Genomic DNA, 20,107 nt, shown 5'->3' on the forward strand with positions numbered 1-20,107 from the left:
ATTTGTATGTAGATGGACAAGGGTACGGACTACCATATACATGCCGTATTTTTCGAAATTCAAAAAACTTTTGGTTGTTATTAAACATCTTTTTTTTTGGGGGGATCCAAATCACAACATTTTGAAAATCCGAGATAGCAGTTTTGTAGTACCGTCTTTTTCTGCACGACCATATAGGTATAGAACTTTGAAATTGCCCGTTAACTGTAGCATTTGTCAGCGTTTCAAGATTTCATGTTCTTTTGCTCATTTTTGCTCGAACATGACCTCAGTTTGACCTCAATAACTCCTGACCTAAGATGACCTATGACTTGAAATTTTTTATGAAGGTGTCAAATTGTTGTCTCAAAAGGTAATAAAAATTTGGCGGCGCTGCGCGCCGCTGTTTTTTTCACTATTTAAGAAAAACCACAAGGGGGGGGGGGCAAAATGGCACTCCCATCACGGCGAGGGTTAACCCTCGCCCTGGCAGGGCATTTTTCATAACACGGCCTGGCAGGGGGGGGGGTCGATGCGACCCCCCCTCGCGATTGGCTCCTATGGCACCTAGAAACACCAAATTTGGTAGGTAGGTGGGCCCCCTGGAGTTCTCGCCCCTGTGCAACTTTGGTTGCTCTAGGTCAATATTTAGGGGGGTTTTGGGGGGTATAAATGTAAAAATTTCGCTAAAAAAGGGTCAAAAGTTTTTCGCTTATAACTTTTGATCTAATTAAGATAGAGCAAAAAGAAAAGCACCAGTGAACTCAGCACGTCAAGGCGCGTCGAATGATATACTTTTTAGCTTGTTTAAGTGTACTTAAAGTTTTTCTTAAATTTTAAGTGAACTTAAATTATTAAATTAAGTTCAAGGTAATCAAATTGCATCATATCGCATATCATTCGATTCGGCTGATCACCAGGAACACAATGATACCATTTTTTAAGCTCTAGCGTCATTATGTGCTAAGTTATTGGCAAAAACGTCATTGACCTCAGTTGACCTCATTTGACCTGACCCATGGATAAGTACACCAAACAAAGAAGCACCAAGTGACCTGCTGTTAAGTACTGTGGTTTCATAGCACAAAAGTGATAGAACGAAGCGGATATCTCCAGTATTTTCCGAATTAAGTATTTTCCCATAGGCTTAACATTACAACGTATTGACCTCTAACTGACCTCAGGTCAGTGACCTCAAAAAACCCGAACTATATGTTATACAACTCGATAAACTTAGCACATCCTGAAAGTTTGAAGGAAATCAGTCCAAAACTGTGAGTTGGACAGGTGCAAAAAGAAAATTGAAATTTGACCATGACCTTGTACCGGTTTTTCTGAACTGGTGACCTGACCCAAGGTCACCCGGACCTGAAATTTTCAGGTCATGTGTAAAAAGGTTGCCCCATAAGCTGTGCCAAATTTGGCGGCGCTGCGCGCCGCCGTTTTTACGCTATCTTCGAAAAACCTTAGGGGGGGTCGCATCGACCCCCCCTGCCAGGGCAAGGGTTAAATGACTTCTGAATGATAGGTAGGTGATGGAAAAAATCATTTTGCAAAATCGGCTTAGCTTGTGCCATGGAAACACAGTAAGTATCGTGAGGCATGCCTACTATTCGCCTTGTCGGTCACGATTGAATGAAGGGGTCGACAGAAGAAAAACACTCCTAGGAAAAAAATCATTACGAATCGCATTTTCTCTACCTAAGGAACGTTAAAACTCATATCTATCTGAAATTATGACACAAGAAGGCAAGCTATTCTTCATGATGTGTGCTGATCCCACCTTCATGATGACACTCATTCAATAATGGCATTCATCGTATACCAAATTCCTAGCAGGCACTTTGGCTATGACACTCCGTGGATGCTACAGTGAGTACAATCGTTTTCGGCATATGGAGAGCGTAATCTGCTATTTTGTCTATTACTGAGATTAATCCAATCATAATTTCAAGCATAGCACGAGATGGTTTGAATTGAACAGTTCGTCTAAAAGCCTAGGCAATTACGTGAAGTGTGTGAAATCCACGGCTGTCACGTCACAATTGCCGCGGAATCACAACGGCACTTTATTATAAGATAGATCTGAGTGTTTCGGATGTCCTAACTATCTACAGTAATTGCCCAAATGCATTCTGAACATTTTATCAATCGTATGTTGATTATCAATGCAATCGTAAAGGAATTACGGCATTGTTTGTCTTAGGCTGTATGCCATTGGCTTATATCATTATGTACCAACTAAGTTTCTATATTAAAGGACTGAAATGCGCGTCCTGTTAATGTCAAACTTTCTATTTTATCTCTTAACCCGCGCCCCGCTGGGCTATTCAGCCATACGCGCCCTGCTGGGGGGGGGGGGGGGCAGATTCTGCCCCCCCTGTCTAACTTCCGAACCGATGGTCGTAGAAAGACGGGGAAAACGGCAATCGAAAGCTCTCAACAAGGCGGATCTTAAGAGCCAAAATTTTTTGGCTAAAGTATGTCAGAGGTCAGGTCAAGGTCAGGTCAAGTGTACAAAATGCAAGTTTCTACAGTATCGGCCTTGCACCGTAGTTGCCGAAGAGTGGACTGAGACTGATTGTCCAAAACGTGTTCTTAGACTACCAAGACAATATTTGTTGCATACAATGTCATTCAAAGGTCAAGGTCAAGGTCAGGTCAGGTCAGGCCAGGTCACCAAAAACGAAATATAGAAAAGGGCATGTGCGACACATGTTTTATGGGTCATTTTACTCATAGAATTCAATAGGCACACTCAATAAGTGATATGGACCACCTCTGGATGAATTTCAGGTCGAGGTCAGGTCAAGGTCAGGTCAAGTGAGGTCAAATTTTGAAGTTGGTTGTTAAGGCCTAAAAAGGTATTTATCTGATGCAGTTTTTCACGGCGAATCGAATGGTGCTATTTTTGTTTCCGTACGAGGTCTAGAACTTCCAAAAAAATCATTTAAAAAAATTGTGTGTCATGACGTCATAAATTTTTTGAATCACTCCCACATTTTTGAACCGATTCTTCTAAAAATTGGTATGTAGGTGCACATAGACCACTTCTCTTACATATATATATATATATATATTATATCCGGTTATATATATATATATATATATATATATATATATATATATATATATATATATATATATATATATATATATATATATATATATATATATATATATATATATATATATATATATATATATATATATATATATATATATATATATATATCCGGTTTTTTCGTTACACTCAAAATTTTGGATTTTACAATTATTTTCCCAAAAAAGTCAGTTTAAAAAAAAAAATTGGGCCAAAATCCAACATTTTCAAAAAACCGAGATAGCCATTTGATAGACAAAGTAGAATCACGTATAACCTTTTTTATTACGTCTTGATTTCTTTAAAAATGAAGATGTTAGCGGCGTTTGAAATTTTGCCGTTTTAAAATGGCGAACATGACGTCACTAAAACGTCAATTTCTCAAAAATTTTCCGACGGATTTCGCTTAAATTTTCAGGGAACGTGTCAAATTGATGTATGATAAGGTACTGAAAGTTTGACGTCGCTGGCGTAACGCGTTTAGAAGTTATTGGCGAAAAACGGGAGGGGGCAGATTCTGCCCCCCCCCCCCCCAGCGGGGCGCGGGTTAATCGATGCGCATGCATTTCTACTTCTTTTTAACATGTTTCCTCTTCCATGAACAAATTGCATTGATCTTGACTAACTTCAACAAAAATAATTATTGCTAATTCCTTGTTTATGTACTTCCTTGTCTACGTGTTGTCATCAATCACTGGCTGTCCCTTACACCACACTGAACAAACCAGTTTGTAGCACTTGTGTGTCCACTTGTACTGGTTTTTCGGGCAGTGCATTGTCTCACGGATGGATACCGATCCGAGCATCCGATCGTTATCGTAACATCTGCGTAGCCATCTAAGACGTAACATCTGCGGTTTGACATTGTCGTGTCATATGTACCACACAGGATTTATTTGACCGGCTTCTATCCCAGTGTGTGATCTGCATGCGTATATCGTTGCATTGTTCTGAATGCGGTTCCAGTAGCGAGATTTACTGGTTGTTTGACACTGTCTTACGCAGCCTCACAATAATTGTCTTTGTACGCACGAAAATAGTGCCTATTGTTTACGCCAGAAATAGCTTATGTATTGCAATTTATTCATATCATATGCCTGAATTTCGAGACAGTGCTCGTGGTAGCGTCGAATGAAACAATTTTGCAGTTGCAAAGAGCCGCTGGCCAGTTTTGCGATATTTCTAAGCCATCTAGGAAAATGTCTAAATGCTATGTAAACCAGGTAAATGCTGACACGACGACAGTCAATTGCGGTCTCCTGTACTTATTTTTCACTGAAGCCCCTGCCGGCTGCCCCTCCATTGTTTTCTTTGCTTCCTTCTGTTCTGGCCGGTAGATTTATCTGACCGTCCCCTGTTCTGTCTTATGGTTTTTCTTTGACCATTCACGTCCCAGTCTGATGATTTGCCTTTGATTCTTCCCAGTCCCTGTCGGATGGTTTCATCTGACCTTCCCTGTCTTGTCTGCGTGTTTCCTCTGACCATCACTAGTCCATGTCTGAGTCTATCGGTCTGTCTCTGACGGTCTCCCTCCCTACCGCAGCTCTCCAGCCATGTCTATCGCCGCCGTCCGCCTGTCGGTGCTGCTGGCTCTGGTCGGCTGCTGGGCCGGCTCGTCCCAGGCACAGGACACTCTCTGCCGCGTCACTCCCGACGATCCAGACGGCGACTGTATCATCGGCGAGGCCCGTAAGTCGCCCCGCCCCCGCCCCCACCCGGCACGGCCCCACAACTCGGCTTAGTGGTCCGGGCCCGGCTGCTGCTGCAGGGAGAGCTGCGTTACACAAGCTGTCTAGACGGGTCCCAAAAGAGAGGGAGAAGCATACAGGATTGAACAGAGAATAGAATGATAGGTGGAGCACATAATAGAAGAGGGAATGACGTCCTCCGCGGAATTGTGAGCTATGACTAGAGAACGCCTGCGAGTTGTACGATATCCGTCAACTCAAAAACTGGCAAATACCCAAAGGCGTGAAAGTGTTCGGTCAGCTATGGCGTAACGATGTGACCCGCAATTTAGCAATGCAATTTTGTAAACGTGTTTTTCAGGCGACAATAACTGTAGGAGAAGATTCCAGCAACTGACAATACAGCTCTGTAATTGATGGTAATGACTTTGGTTGGCTTCAGCAGCAGTAAAAACCTTAGCACAAGGCATATCATTGCATTCTTCATGATGGTAATGATATCCATGCTCGTTACTTGAGCTAATGCACAAGTGCATAACAAATAGAGCACAGCGGCTGTTATACTGCTATCGTCATGTAATGTTCTTAACAAACTGTGAAGCCACAGTGACCTCACTGAACTTTGACTCGTCTCGCCAGGGGTGGACTATCCGACTCTGCTGGCGCGGCCGCCAACATCCTTCAACTGCGACGAGTACGAGTACCCGGGCCTCTACGCTGACGTCGAGGCGGACTGCCAGGTGAGTGGTGACGTGACGTCAGCTGACGTGACGTCACACAGGGTCCCAGTGACGTCAGCTGACCGGTAAGGTCGCCAGCAGCCGCACGTGCGCAAATCTATTGGCCGTATCGGGCAAAGTGGTCTGACGGCTTCCATACGGGATAATCCTCGGGACATCGAGACTTTTGAGTGGTAGCACGTCAGCGCCGATTGCCTCAGCAATGGCAACACTTTTCGCGTAAAATTGCAGCGTGTGTTTGATGCGTTATCGCACTCACCTCGTAATATTTCGTCGAAAGTATTCACCAAAATCACTTTTACTTATCTCTTGCTTCATTGGTTTATATAATGCCTGCTTATCTTATAGGGAGAATTGATGTAGCGGTCGTGACAGTCCCATTGGGTCACGGAGTGGCCCATAGTGTGTTATTAGGCTCGTGCACGTGCAGTGGCCGGTCGGCGGCTCGCGCCCGGCACAGTGGCCACCCCAGGGGTGAAGGATGCAGGGGAGGGGGACTGTGTCACAGGCTGCAAACTGTCGCCGTAAATCTCCCACTTGAGTTACACCTTGACCAAATCGGCCACGGCCTTGGCAACAAACATCGCATGTGCAATATCTGCTCATAAAGTATTTCCATGGATTATTGTGCGAGTAAATTAACAACAAAGTTGTTTGTTTATAACAAATATTATATAGCAAAAATAACAAATGGGCAGTAGGATTATGCCTATCTTATATACGCGTAAGCTGTGATTAAATTAAATACTCCACGAGTGCCACATGCCACAACTGCTTACACCAATCTGCTATATCCCATGGATGCTGCATCGATATGCCAAGAAGGCGGCGTTCCTATGTGCATTTCGGGAGGATCAAATGCCACCAAGGCCGCCCCTGGCCGCGCCGCGGCCCCAGCGCTGAGCTGGCACCGTGTAATGCTATGTTGGCCAGACAGCGCTACCTATTAACCCTCATCCCCGACGATTAGTGTTCGTTCTCAAGGATTAGCGTCCGATGAGGTACCAATCGACGGGATGGCACAACAGCTACATGCATGCTCTGGCTGCAGAGTAAATTGTAGGGGTTAGGGGGCGTGAGTGACCCCCAGCTGATGAGCGGACACGCTTCCCTTTCACAGCGAGATGAGGCTGAATACTCTGTAAATCCAGTGAATGGCACAAGGTTGGTGTGCCGTGAATGCACCACAGTGTATTTGCTGTTGTGATTTATTTCATTGGGTTACCTTCGCCGGTACCGAACAGTTCTGGAAAACGGCGCTGCTGAAGTCGTGATTTTTCGGTGATACTTTTGCAAACAGAAATGATATATTGCAAGGATGTCATGCTGCTGTGGTTAATTTGTTTTGCTGCGCTTTTAGGTGTGTACTTTGGAAACAATGTCCAGTAGATGTCACTTTACTATTTGTCTGTCCCCCGAGGGGAGTTAACCCGGCACCGCCTGGGCTATTTCCGTACCCACGACAGCCTGGGGGGGGGAGGTCGGATCCGACCCCCCCCCCCTGTTATCTCGAGAACCAATGGTCGTATCGAGCCCCGCGAGGCGGCGTTCGAAAGGTCTCTACGAGACCTTCCCAAAGCACTCTTAAGATTTTAAGATTGAGGTCAACTTTCGGGTCAAGGTCAGGTCAAAGGTCAAATTCTGGGGTTTTGCATGATTAGGCTTACGGACAGCGGAATCGATAGCTGCTGCTCGAAGCTCACCAAAAATGACCTCAAAGGCCTAGTGGAGGTACCATGTGCGTATAGGGGTCATACTAAGTACGGGTCAAGGTCAGGTCAGGCCACGAAAGGTCACGGTTTTCACTTTCTGCTACACGGGCGTGCGACACATGTTTTATGGCTTATTTTTCACGCCGAATCCGATGGTAATGCTTATATGTGACCCCATGTCACTGTGCTGGTGATAAATGTGCATTGAAAACATTAAAAAATCGTTTATACCATACATAACTAAACAAGGCCTGAGAAAAAAGTCAATTTTTCAACTTTTAATTTTTGACATAAAAATGCACTTTTCTAGACGAGCTTTGTCCCAGGAATCTAGTGGTGCCATTTGTTTTCACATGCGATGTTCAGGAGTGCCTCTAATTCACGGAAATGCTTATGACGTCACCATGCCCTGTGCATGTTGGAGCTATTTGTTACAATTTGGGGGTCAAAAATCAAGATAGAAAGTTGAAATTTGGGACATCTAATGTTCTAATAGAGCTCTATAACATATATTCCGTTTTTTTTGGAAATTCTCAAAATTTTGGATTTGATTAGCTGTTTTCCAAAAAACATAGTTTTTTGAATTTTAGGGGTAAAAAACGCATTTTATGGAAATCCGAAATAGCCATTTTAAAGAACTCGTTGAGTTGCGTCTATTCATGTCCTTAATTTGCAATTTGCTTTATACCTCGATTTTTGGCGATTTTTTAAACATTTACCACTTTTTGACTGAAAACGCCATGTAGTTACATCACTAAAATCGATATAACTCAAAAAAAATTTGGAAAATTTGTCTTAAAAATTACACAGAAGACGTCAAATTGATGGGGGGGGGGGGGGGGGGGGGAGGTGTGCCTAGTTTCAAGTTGATAGCGTAAGCGGTTCATGAGTTATTCAAGAAAAACGGAGGGGGGTCGGATCCGACCCCTCCCCCCCCAGGCGGTCTCGGGTTAACTAGATCATCTTAGCCTCTTTACGGTACAAGTTGTGAGCACGTACCTATTATTCGACCACTGTCTGCCTAGCCTAACAGAGCATGTTTTATGTAGATTATGCAATTGAACAGCACATTTACCACAGTGATAAATGGTCAATAGTCATCCCTGTAACACCGACAGCACAACTCCTCTCTATTCATTTATTTTGCTCTTCAACGATGCAAAGAGGTGAACATATGTTTGCCACACGATGCAAAAAGGCAAATGAAGCCTTCTATGAGCGCGACAAAACCGCGACTAGGGCTTGTGCCTAGGGCTCTCGACTTCAGCTCAGATCAGCATTGCAATGATCACGGCAGCCTTCCCTTTCCAGTTCCGCTTCTTACATTGAAAAATAAACCACAAAACCTAGTTATGGAAGCCCGAAAAAGTGATTCCAAGCACAAGCTGCCTTTTACGATCGTCAAGAACTCCGGATTATGTTGCAGCTACCTTGCTCAACTAGAAATCTAGGGGTCGGTATTATCAAAAAGGAAATGTACTCGATAAACACAGCAGCAGCTGAAATTGTTTCTGTTCCTACATCTTCTCCATTACATTATCTAGCGAAACATTCAATATTACTGCAGTTTTTACAATATAATCCATGAGTAAGCCTTACAACACTCCGCCAAGAAGCTTCCACGTGCGGTTTAACTGCTTCGCTTTTAGCTTCGTGGCGCCTAAAAAACTTGCCATCCACGACCAATGACTGGCTGCGCTCAACACCTTCCCACTTTTGTACGGATTAGAGCCTTGCGTAACGCGCTCTGCAGTTTTTGCACGGTTGCTCTCCCCGGCACGCATGACAGCTTTTATGAGGTATGAACCCGACAATTCGTCATCAACGAACGTTAACCGACCGGTCGCACAGAGGTGAAGACCATGCAAGAGGCCCCGGGGCAATCCGGCACTCTGACAATCGTCACGGCGTGTGGAACGGACCACCGGCAGTGATGGGTTTACGCCACCGCGAAACAGCGACCGGACCGCGCTGGTCACGCTGCATTGGTCAGAGCTGAGCCGACCACTGGTCTGTGGTCAGAAGACGGCCGAGTGGGCGGCACTCCCCGCGGCCCGGCCCCCACCCTCCGGCAGACCCTCTCCCTCTCCGCCGGCCGCAGCAGCAGTGTCGCCACAGAGGGGCAGCTCCTGAGGAGTCGCCACAGGGCGGCAGCTCCTGAGGACCGGTTCTCGGCCCGCAGCTAACAGTCGGGCAAGGCTGCCCAGGAGCCGCAGCTCACCAAGTATGGCCGCCGACGGGCTGCAGCTCACCGCCTGAATATGGCTGCAGCTCAGTGTACAGACATGACTGTGGCTGCAGCTCAGCGTCTGTCATGGCTCCACGCCAAACTTGCCAGCTCTCCTCCCCAGTGGAGTGTGACCATGATGCAACTTATCGGTGCAAGACGACAGTCTGATGTCGCATCCACTGCTGCGTTTGATATAGGTACTGTCGGAGACAACATTTGGCCATGACGTCATTGTTACCCGATTTGTACATCTTCCTAGGAAATAGGAACGCAGTAGATTTTCCAGTTTTCCAGGGACAGCATTTTTTTGACTTTTCCCTTGCATTCAATTCAACTTACAGCTTATGACGTGCCGAAATGTTGGGGAGAGAGAGAGAGAGAGAGAGAGAGAGAGAGAGAGAGAGAGAGAGAGAGAGAGAGAGAGAGAGCAAGAGAGAGAGAGAGAGAGAGAGAGAGAGAGAGAGAGAGAGAGAGAAGAGAGAGAGAGAGAGAGAGAGAGAGAGAGAGAGAGAGAGAGAGAGAGAGAGAGAGAGAGAGAGAGAGAGAGAGAGAGAGAGAGAGAGAGAGAGAGAGAGAGAGAGAGAGAGAGAGAGAGAGAGAGAGAGAGATTTTCACTCAAAGGTTAGTTGGATGATCCGTGCGATGACGAGCAGGAAAAAAAACATAATAACTTTCTGCGTGATCTTTATGTTGCTTTTCAGAAGGTCTTGTAATTGAGGTTTCGGATATGTAAGTAAACGTGAATCAGCATGTAGCTGAATGTGCTCTGAGATCCAGAATGTAAATGCATAGTATTTACTAGCGCAAGTGTGATCCAAATTATAAATTGATTATACCTAGTTTCATGCAGAATGACGAAAATAATACACGCAAATGCTCACCATTACCTACCGAATAGCTTTGTTTTAAACCCAATAACCATTAGATATTTATTTACACTGGATAACCCTCCTGTAGCAGATGTTTTCGAAAGGTGGTGATTATGTTATTCGTCTGGAGGTTATTATTGACATCGGCTTACGTTTTGTCATCCGCTTGTGGGACTGGTGGCATGTAGTGGAGAGGATTGTAGTTTTTGCTTCTGATCTGCGCACGTACTGGGTGTCGCCTAAGTTTTTGTCTCGTGTGTTATACGCGAACGTTGCTGTGTGACGAAGTGTATACCTATGACAACCAAAACACGTGGCGGGCCAACACATAGCGAAAACAAAATATGTAGTCTTCAATGCCGCGATTTTATGACAATAATTAAGAACCACTCAAATACGGTATTTTTTTCTATCAACATTTGCCATGCTAAATTTTATGATCACTTAAAATTCTAGCAACCAAATTTTATGTGGCGGAGGAATTTGGACTAAACAAATTGACTGGAAAAATCAAGTTATTCGCAGATAGGAGATCATGACGAGTGACGTGAGCTGTGAATCTGTATGAACCTTGCATTTAGCAATCGGTGACGGCACGCTATCGGCTGCCGTTACATCGCCCCAATGAACATCTCATCACCGCAGCACCCCGGCTGAGCTAACGGCCGCAGGAATGAGGAGTGAACGGATCAGAGAGGAGCGTTTAAATCGAATGCAAGCCTCCGATGACGGCACTGGTAGTCATCCTCTAATATATGGCTGCCCGAGCGATCAGCCGCACGACCTTCTAAGGATCAGCAACAGCCACCATGCAAATTCATTTATCCGCTTTGCATCGGTAGAGGCTGTGATGTCACTGATTCGCCCTTCATCAAGGTCGGTGGGCATTGTTTGAGACACCACATGTTTGGTATGCAATGCGTCACGATCGTCTTCGACATATATCCGCATATCTGAGATGTCAATCGGCTTGTTTTCCAGCTGTCTTGAACTTGTCCCGAGTAAAACGAGTCAATCGATATAGATTCGACGTCGCTCACTATTGGTGCCCCAATGCACGATCGAACACATCCTCCGGAAGCTGACGACCACAAAAGGTCAATGCGGTTTGGTGGTGGATCGCAAGATTCATGCGACGGCCTTGTAAATACATTATTTTCATCGCAGCCGGAAATGGTTTGTAAAATATGGATAATTTATTTTGGGATTTGTGTTTTGAGCTGGGAATAAACTGAGCACGACATTTGATGACGGGCAGTGACATTTACCCCCATAAATTATAGAATGCCAAGCAAATCCCTTTACACGGCATGTTACATTGATTCCAAGTATTTGCTGTATGCTCAGTAGCGGCGGAACACCTTCAATTAAGGGGGGCATGCACTGCCGACTTTTGGTCCAATTCTTTCCATGCAACACCCATATAAGGCCTAATGTTAAAATGCCAAAATCAAGGAGCGGGGGGGGGGGACACGGTGCTCCGGTACCCTCCCCCCGTTCCGCCACCTATGTGTAATTGTTGTTGCCTGTTGCGCAGTCAATGTAAGGATAATTGAGGCAAAGAGTAAAGGTTCATTTGCTTAAAAGACGTCTTTTAACCAGAAAGAGGAAGAAACTGTTGTCAGCATATGTCAACTTGGCAACGTCGGTCATCGACATATCCATGAGGGCTTCCTCTATAAAGTTCCGTTGATTTACGAATCGATAAGAACCGGTAACACTGCATTCATTTCAGCTGTCCTAAGATGACCATCTAGCAAGGTTATCGGAGGCTAAACAGTAAAACGGCCAGTCCACTGGTGACGTAGGCATGGCGAGCTCATCCACCATGATATAATCTCGGGGCACGACTGGCAAAAAATGTAAATGACTGTCCAGAAGCCTTCATTAGCGCTCTCATAGTTCCGTAAATAGAAAAAAAGTAGCTATATGCTTGACTTATTGACGCTTTCATCTGATTGCAAGCAATATCATTAACGACGCCAACGAGGAAGACTGCCTAAATGCCCGAGTGCATGAAAAGCCGTAACATGCACGGTAAATATAATTGTCTCTTGGTTAGACTTCGAAGGACTAAGCGTTACTATCGAGTCCTCACTGGCAGATAAGTAAAATGGACGTCTCTCTGAAATAACCTGCCCTGTTTTTCCAGCGTAAGTAAATACACAATTATTCATAACATGTGGCTACACCTACGAGCATAACCAACAAGTGTCTACCTCAACCCATCATAACCTATCAAAACACCTTTTACAGCAGGCCCAAATTTAAGCCTCACGGAGCCACTGAGCTCTATTGACGACATCATCTGGATGAGATTACAGGCCGCAGCTCTGGCCAGAGCTCCTAATGGAGCCGAGGAATGCCGTTCCTCTCTGTGTGCCGGTCCTGCGCTGACTTAGTGCAGCCTTGGCCGGCGATTTTTGCGCTCTCCCTCCTCTCCCTCTCCCTCTCCCTCTCCCGGCCGGATGGCGGGGGTGGGGGAGACGTCACACCGGGGGGGGGGGGGGGAGAGACCGGTCCCGGCGGGTCGCAGGGACGGTCGTACGACCGCGAGAGGTGGCACTGGAATGCTGAAGACTCCCTGCTGCTTCGACCGTGCACTGAACTTGTCAGTCGTCATCTTTGCTTTCTGTCACTTTTGGATACTTAAACTCTTCAATTTGGTACCTACCTGTTGTTTCTATCTTCGTGTGTACCAACACTCAACAGCCCTTCCGTCAACAACAGGCATTGCTCTAACTATACGATATTAAATTCCAGCACCACTGCGACCTTTGAATTTCCAGCCACTTCTGCGACATAACACGCCTTCGAGGACGAGCAGTGCTCACTTGCCTTGGAACACCGGCCAAGAACGCTGATACACGGGCGAACAATGACACTAAGACCGCTGTCCAGGTACTAAACGCCCCATAAATTACCCAGGAACGGAGGGAAGGCGATGGCTGTGCTAATTCTCTTCGTTTTTAGACTGAATGAACCGTGTGATACGATGAAAGGAGAAAGGGCGAATAATTTAGCTCACATTTGGTAACTATTATGGCCTCTTAGTCAACCCGCCAGCACATTTATCATGTTTGTTGCCAGAAACAGGATGGCTAAATCATGTCATCCATTCATACTTGAACCGCTTTTGAGGCAACTTTTTGCTTCTATACCCGAAAAAGATCCCTCGTTTGTTCCCTGCAATCGTGCGTCTGTTGCGATCTAATTCTCATTCGTTCTTATGGAATATCGCAACTCTTGATAAAAACCAACAATATTTTACTGTTATTAAATGTTTTGCCTAGCTAGAATATATTGCAATTCATCCGGAAGTTACAGACTCCACGGATTGAAACTTGAAATCGCAGCCTACGCCACCAATTCGGAAGAAATCCGGGCCCTCTGTCAAAGCCTGTCGGTGGGGTGACGCAGATTCCACACAGGCGGATATACGGCCGGGCCCACCGGTGGCGGTGACCTTGGGGTACCACGAGCAGAGCCGAAATCCACCGGGGGCTGCAGCCGGGGGTAGAGGTGGACGCTGGACAGACACTAACGCTGATCGATCGCTGGTTTGAAACAGTCGCCGGGGATGAACAATTGAAATATACCGTTGAACTTGTAAGGCAAATGCCGGCATGGCTTCTCAACCAAAATCTGAAATTTCGGAAACACAAACTGGTGGTTCTCAGTGATTGGAACTCAGTTTATCTTATCAGACTTCCCTCAATCTGTAGCTAAGAGAGACACTTAAACCATTTGGCCCTTCATTGACCCTGTCTATCTGTGTTTCCAGCTGTTCCACTTCTGTCCACCGCGCGGCCTGGGTCGGTCTGCAAACGGCGAGGATCGTCCGGCTGCCTTCCTCTGCACACCCGGCTCACTCTTCAACCAGCAGTACGGAGTGTGCGACCACTGGTTCAACGTGGTCTGCGAGCGGGCGCCGCAGTACTACGGCCTCAACAAACTGCTCTACGAGAAGAGCCTCACCGGGGACTGGCTGGTCGGGGACTCCGCGGGCACCTCCGCGTAGGAGGCTCATCCGTGTTCTGTGGTAGAAATTCAGCAATGCAGCTTCAGCGGGAGTGTAGCCTTCTAGATACATGCACAGACTGTTTTGTCTTTATAAAGTGATGCAATGCGACTGTAGAACTCCAACAGAGCTGTAAATCTATCGTACTCTGTTTGAGGTCACTGCAAGGCGCAAGCAATCTAGCAGGTAACAATCTCTCTCACCCCACAAGCTGAAGATATAAGATATTAAGTACGTCATCGTTGTTGATATTCATTCAATACGCTATCAAAGCAAAATAAATATTTCTTTAGACACCTACAATTAGTCTGAGCTACAGCTTAAGGGAGCGCCATTTCTACGTTTTTTTTGTTTTTTTCTTACCTACATACCTACTTTGTTTCATTGCAAAATCTTTAATTGAATACTTGTACCATTGAAAGCAAACTTATGTATGATTATATGCCTATTATATAAACCTATTACTTTATAGGTCGTGTCCATCTGATGGACCCTTACAAACACATTTTTTTTTCTAGTGTTTGGCACTCAGCGGTGGCCTTATAAGTTCACACAATTTTACCAGCCCATAGACACATTGCAGCAATATAAGATTGTTGTAAGGTAAGCAAGCTCCGTCAACTCTCATGGGCTGTGTATGTAAGGCTACGTGGCAGGTCCGTAGGTACGTACAGTCCACAGCAGAAGTAATGTGGGGTTTTAGTCATGGGTATGTTCTGCTTCTGAAGCTTAGGAACGATTAGCCAGACTACAATGAAACTTTGAATGTAGCTTATATGTATCGTCACCCTTGCAGCTGCAACTTTAGCTATTGACATCTTCTTTTCGATCACTCCGCATTAACCCTCGCCCGCACATGGGGGGGGGGTGGTTGCCACCCCCCCCAGGTAGTCTTTCTGCTCTGCACTCAACATTTTTAGCGCTAGAAGGCTGATTTTTCGTATAGCTGCTCCTCTATCCTTTCTTGATGTCCACTGAAAATTTCAAGTTTCTGTGATTTTTGGTTTCGGAGATATGACCTTGTTTTTCAGGTCATGTCATGACCCAAATGGCCAATTCTCAACATCTTGCGTTTGCCATGGGCCTTGCGAGCTTTTGACACCCTGATTTCGGCCTTTTTTGCCAGTATTACCTCCCACCTATCATGGAACATGTTGTTCGACGATGTACAGGGGTCAAGGTCAGGGTCAAGGTCAACCTAGGTCATCTAAGATAATTGCGTTTTAGGCAAGCTGAATTTACTTTTTTTGAATTTTTTTGACTGCATTTTTGGTAAAAGCTTCTCAGAGCATGATTTCATGTAATATGGACCCAAAAACAATCGGTGCACACATCAGTATACACACAGACACACACAGACATACAAACACATATAATTGACCTTGACCTAACTTGACCTGAAATGACCTCAGCTGCAAAACTCTGGTCGGGTAGTGTGACAAAGAGGTTCTAGCTGGCCTGGCACCAGAAAACAGCATCGTCATCGGTATTTGATAAGCAGCGCACTTGATATCCAACGGTGACCCAAAACAGCAACATTTTTTAGTTTGACCTGACCTGGAAGGTCAATGACTGACCTGAGAAGGTAAAACTGGGTATCATTGGATTCGTCTCTTCCCAAAGAATCTTTTTGGTCTTTACCGCTAAGCTCTATCTCCAACAGGAACGAAATGGCGCGGGGGGGGGTGGCAACCACCCCCCCCCCCCCATGTGCGTTCTAGGATGGGAAAATGGCATGTGCGGGCGAGGGTTAAACATTCGTCAGTCAAAGCCAACCGTTGAGATTGGTAAAACCCTACATTACTTTAGCGGTGGGCTGTACATACCGCTCCGTTGCAACATGTCATATTACTGATTTGCAGAATGGTCGTAAAATTATCATATAAAACTCATCGCTCATAGGAAATATTTAACTGAAATACATATGATTATCAAAATGAATGCTTCTTTCACTGCGTTTTGTATGTTAAATTTAGATATGCCGACGCTGCCAAGTACCAATGTGCGGCCATTTCATGCCTGTTCCTTTCGATATTTCTTACACTGGCAATTATATTAACCCTCGCGGGCCCGGGGGGGGGGGGGCGTTTTTCGCCCCCCCTCCCCTGGCGAATATTTGCGATAGCTCCCGAACGCTTAGGGATAGGAAAGCGAAACTTTCAGTACCTTTTCTCCCATCAATTTGACATCTTCTGAAGTAAAAATTTTTGACCTAGCCCCCTTGATGACGTCACAAGGTCGATTTTTCTAGACCCCTGCAAGGCAAACTTCGGCGTCACAGACGCGAACTTCAAATAGCTGCTAAAAATAGAGTTTTAGAGATAAAGACAAATTACGAGCACGGTTGTGTAGCGTTTGAACTAGAGAAAAATAGAAAAATAGTTTTGGTGACCTGAGGTCAGAGGTCAGGTCAACGACCCCGAAATGTGGTTTTAGTTTTTCGCAAATAACTTCGACAAAAATGGGCCTAGAGCTACGGCAGTGGTACCATCGCATTCGTCGTGTCAAGCCGCGTCGAATGATATATATTTTGTTTGGAAAAGGTCAAATTTTATGTTGACCTCATGTGACCTCGAATGACATTTGGTTGACCTTGACACATGAAAGGTCGTTTATGATGGATTTGTACCCGCTGATCACGAATCTGGCATCCATTTTCCTCTAAGCCTTCATTTAGAGCTTCCGGATGGCAAAATTGTCTTATTTATTATTACTAACTTGAATTAGTGAAATAGCCTCTAGCAAGGATACTCTTCTGTGACCTTGACCTTTGAGCAGCCTTGTATCGTAAGATGAACCACAAATAGGGAACTGATAAGCCTCCAAACATTTCAAAACGTCTTGGAAGTTAGCACGCAAGATGTACGAAAAAGTGTTAAGTTTGAGGTCAATTGTGAGCGTGACCTTGACCTTGACGTTTGATTTTGAGCACATATTCGGAATCCTCAGATTCTCTTCTTTCGTTTGATACCCAATTTTGCCGGTTTGATGCATCCTGCCATCCTCTAGAAGGCTTACTTTGAGATCACTACACATGTGCCGGTTTTTGCCTTTGACCTTGACCTCTGACCTTGAAAATTGACCTGAGGTAAAAAATTTTAGGTGCTGTAGAATCATCTCGTAGGGACCTTTCGTTTGGTATCGCTTTTGTTTGCGTAGCTCCCTTATTTACGGAGTTAGACAGGGGGGCGAAAACGCCCCCCCCCCCCGGGCTGCGGTGGTTGGGATTACCCCCCGGGCCCGACCGCGTTAACCAGTAAAACGCCTTTTGGGCGAAGAACGAGCGAGCGAGATAGTGAGCCCTGCACGTGCGGAAGGGCGAGAGGGTACTTCCAACGGGCTTGCGCTAAGCACCCTTCTAACCGGTCGCTAGCGGTGTACTAAATTTGAACGCAGTCGGCCCAGCCGTTCCTGAGATCTGGAAGCGGCATTCTGCACGTGCGCACGTGCAAACGGGGTCCAAACTGACTTTGCACTGCACCCTACTAACTGGTCCCCAACCGTGTATCAAATTTGAGCGCAATCGGCCCAGCCGTTCTCGATATCTGGAAGCGCCCCCTGCACGTGCGCACGTGCAGTAGCACCTTAACCGCAACACATGGGAATGCATTGCCTGGTGGGTGCCTACCTGTATGCCAAGTTTCAGCGAAATCGCCCCAGTAATTACCGAGTTATTAAAATGGGAACAAATTTGACACCTCTTATTGTTGTATTTTGCACGTGCACTGGGGGTGACCCACATGCATCGAGAGTATCCTATTTTTGGTAGAAGGGATGCTGCTACCCTACAAAAATTACCGCAAGTCAATCGCCCAAGCGGCTGCTGAGATATGAGCCTCTCAAAATCACTACTTTTGCAAAACAGTTTGAACACCCTTGACTTTTCACGTGGCGCGTGCCACGACGGTCACTGAGGTGTATCAAAAGTAGTCAATTACGGGGTAGAAGGGATGGGGCTACCCAGCAAAAAAGACCGCAGGCCAATCGGTCCAGCGCGAGCGGTTGCTGAGATATAAGCCTCTCAAAAGCGTTACAGGCCGGGCCGGGCCGGGCCGGGCCGCTCATACTGAGATTTTCCCGTTATATTGAAAAGACTCGCTTCGCTCGCTGCGCTCGCTCGCTCGTAATTAATTAAATTGAAAAAAAAAACAAGTGCATGGACTAGAGCAAATGTACAGTCCTCAGCAGACTGCGTGGTAGGCATTCTTTTTTCGACAAAACCAGTCATAGCTCAAAGACTATGTTGTCAGTCGGTCGGAACTCACTAGAAATAGAGGCGCCATGCTCTACTCCTTCGATTGGGTATATCACTAAACAAAGTATATGCCTTGTGTAGCAACAAAATGCGAAAGTTTGTTTTGGGGGCAAATATAAACTTTTGGGTTTTGTTGCCAAACTGGATGGAAAATGAATGGGGTTTTGTTGCCAAACTGGATGGAAAATGAATGCGATGGTAATGCCAATCTAAGGTGCGGAGTCTCGCGCATCTTGCTGTTATGATTTTCGAGCGACCGATAGCATAGTATCCGCGTTATTCTCGGTTTTGTCGAAGAAGGAATACCTACCACGCAGTTTGCAGAGGGCTGTACCTACATTGCAAAGAATCTAAAATAGCAGGGGCGTCGACGCGTAAGGAAAACTGGTCCGACTTTTTCTCGGGAGGCCCCCACCGGTGGGGGCCCCGCGAAGGGCCCCGCGAAGGCGCAGCAGGGCCCCCGTTGCCGCAGCAGGGCCCCCCGTGGCCGCAGCAGGGCCCCCGTGGCCGCAGCAGGGCCCCCGAGAGCCCCAACAGGGGCCCCCCGCGGCCGCAGAAGGGGACCCCGCGGGCCGCAGCAGGGCCCCGCGGTGTCTAGCAGGGCCCCAGAGGCGCAGCAGGGCCCCCGCGATCTCTAGCAGGGCCCCCCGAGCCGCAGTAGGGCCCCCGCGGTCTGCAGCAGGGGCCCCCGCGAGCCACAGCAGGGCACCGCCTAGTCGAAAAAGTGGTCCGACTAGTCGGAAAAGTCGGACCGGTGTCGACGCCCCTGTAAAATAGCGAATAAACTGAAAGAAAGGAGTGCAAAATAGATACTTCGATATAAGGGTAGTGTTGTCGCCTGTCGGACTTACTCTACCCACAGGGCATTGTCGCGCCAGCAGTCGCCTTTTCGCATACCTATATGTTTTGTATCATGACCGTAATTTTTTTTCGCAATTGTTTTCCTTTTAAATTGATATCTCGAGGTGGAAACAAGAAAGCCCCTTATTTATGTAATTGGACGTCTAGCCTCCGAATTTCTCAGAATTCCAAAGGCAATATCAGACGACTTCATAATCAAATCTACGGAGAATGGTTGAGGCTGCAATACACTTGGCACACGATTTATAGGTATCTACCACCTTCTGCTTCTGACTCTGGTCAGGGATAGCTTTGTCAAGAACCCCGAAAGCCGTCCACATGCTAAATAAAAATAAATATGATCCTTGTTTTAGTTGATCACGTTGACGGCTAAGATAATTTTCGAAGATGAAATATATGCAGGCAGGGCAGCGTAAGCGGTAGACTGATCCAACATCGCTAATCCCCTGCAGTCTTGTCACCAGTGCAGTTGAGGCGTTTTTATGCGTTGCTCATCCCTGGACAGCTGTTCGATCTTCACTAATCGCTGCACGCGCTCTGCACCTCAATGCTAGCACATGCTAGAAATGCCCCCTGGCAGCGCCGTTGTGCCCCGAGGCGATAGGTCACGTGACCGTCTCGGCGGGCGGCGGAGACCGCTTGTCCTTTC

At 46.2% G+C, this 20,107-nt stretch overlaps 1 protein-coding gene across 1 annotated transcript; it reads left to right on the plus strand.

Moving 5' to 3' along the window:
• Positions 1 to 1,523: 1,523 nt before the first annotated feature.
• On the plus strand, positions 1,524 to 14,642 carry LOC122378763. Its single transcript, XM_043360228.1, has 4 exons — positions 1,524 to 1,565; positions 4,626 to 4,771; positions 5,410 to 5,510; positions 14,106 to 14,642. The coding sequence occupies exons 1-4, from the start codon at positions 1,555 to 1,557 to the stop codon at positions 14,340 to 14,342; spliced, it is 495 nt and encodes a 164-aa protein (XP_043216163.1). The 5' UTR covers positions 1,524 to 1,554; the 3' UTR covers positions 14,343 to 14,642.
• The last annotated feature ends 5,465 nt before the right edge of the window (positions 14,643 to 20,107 follow it).

The sequence above is a fragment of the Amphibalanus amphitrite genome, unplaced genomic scaffold (assembly GCF_019059575.1).
Source record: "Amphibalanus amphitrite isolate SeventyFive unplaced genomic scaffold, NRLGWU_Aamphi_draft 000064F_arrow, whole genome shotgun sequence".
NCBI lineage: Eukaryota > Metazoa > Arthropoda > Thecostraca > Balanomorpha > Balanidae > Amphibalanus > Amphibalanus amphitrite.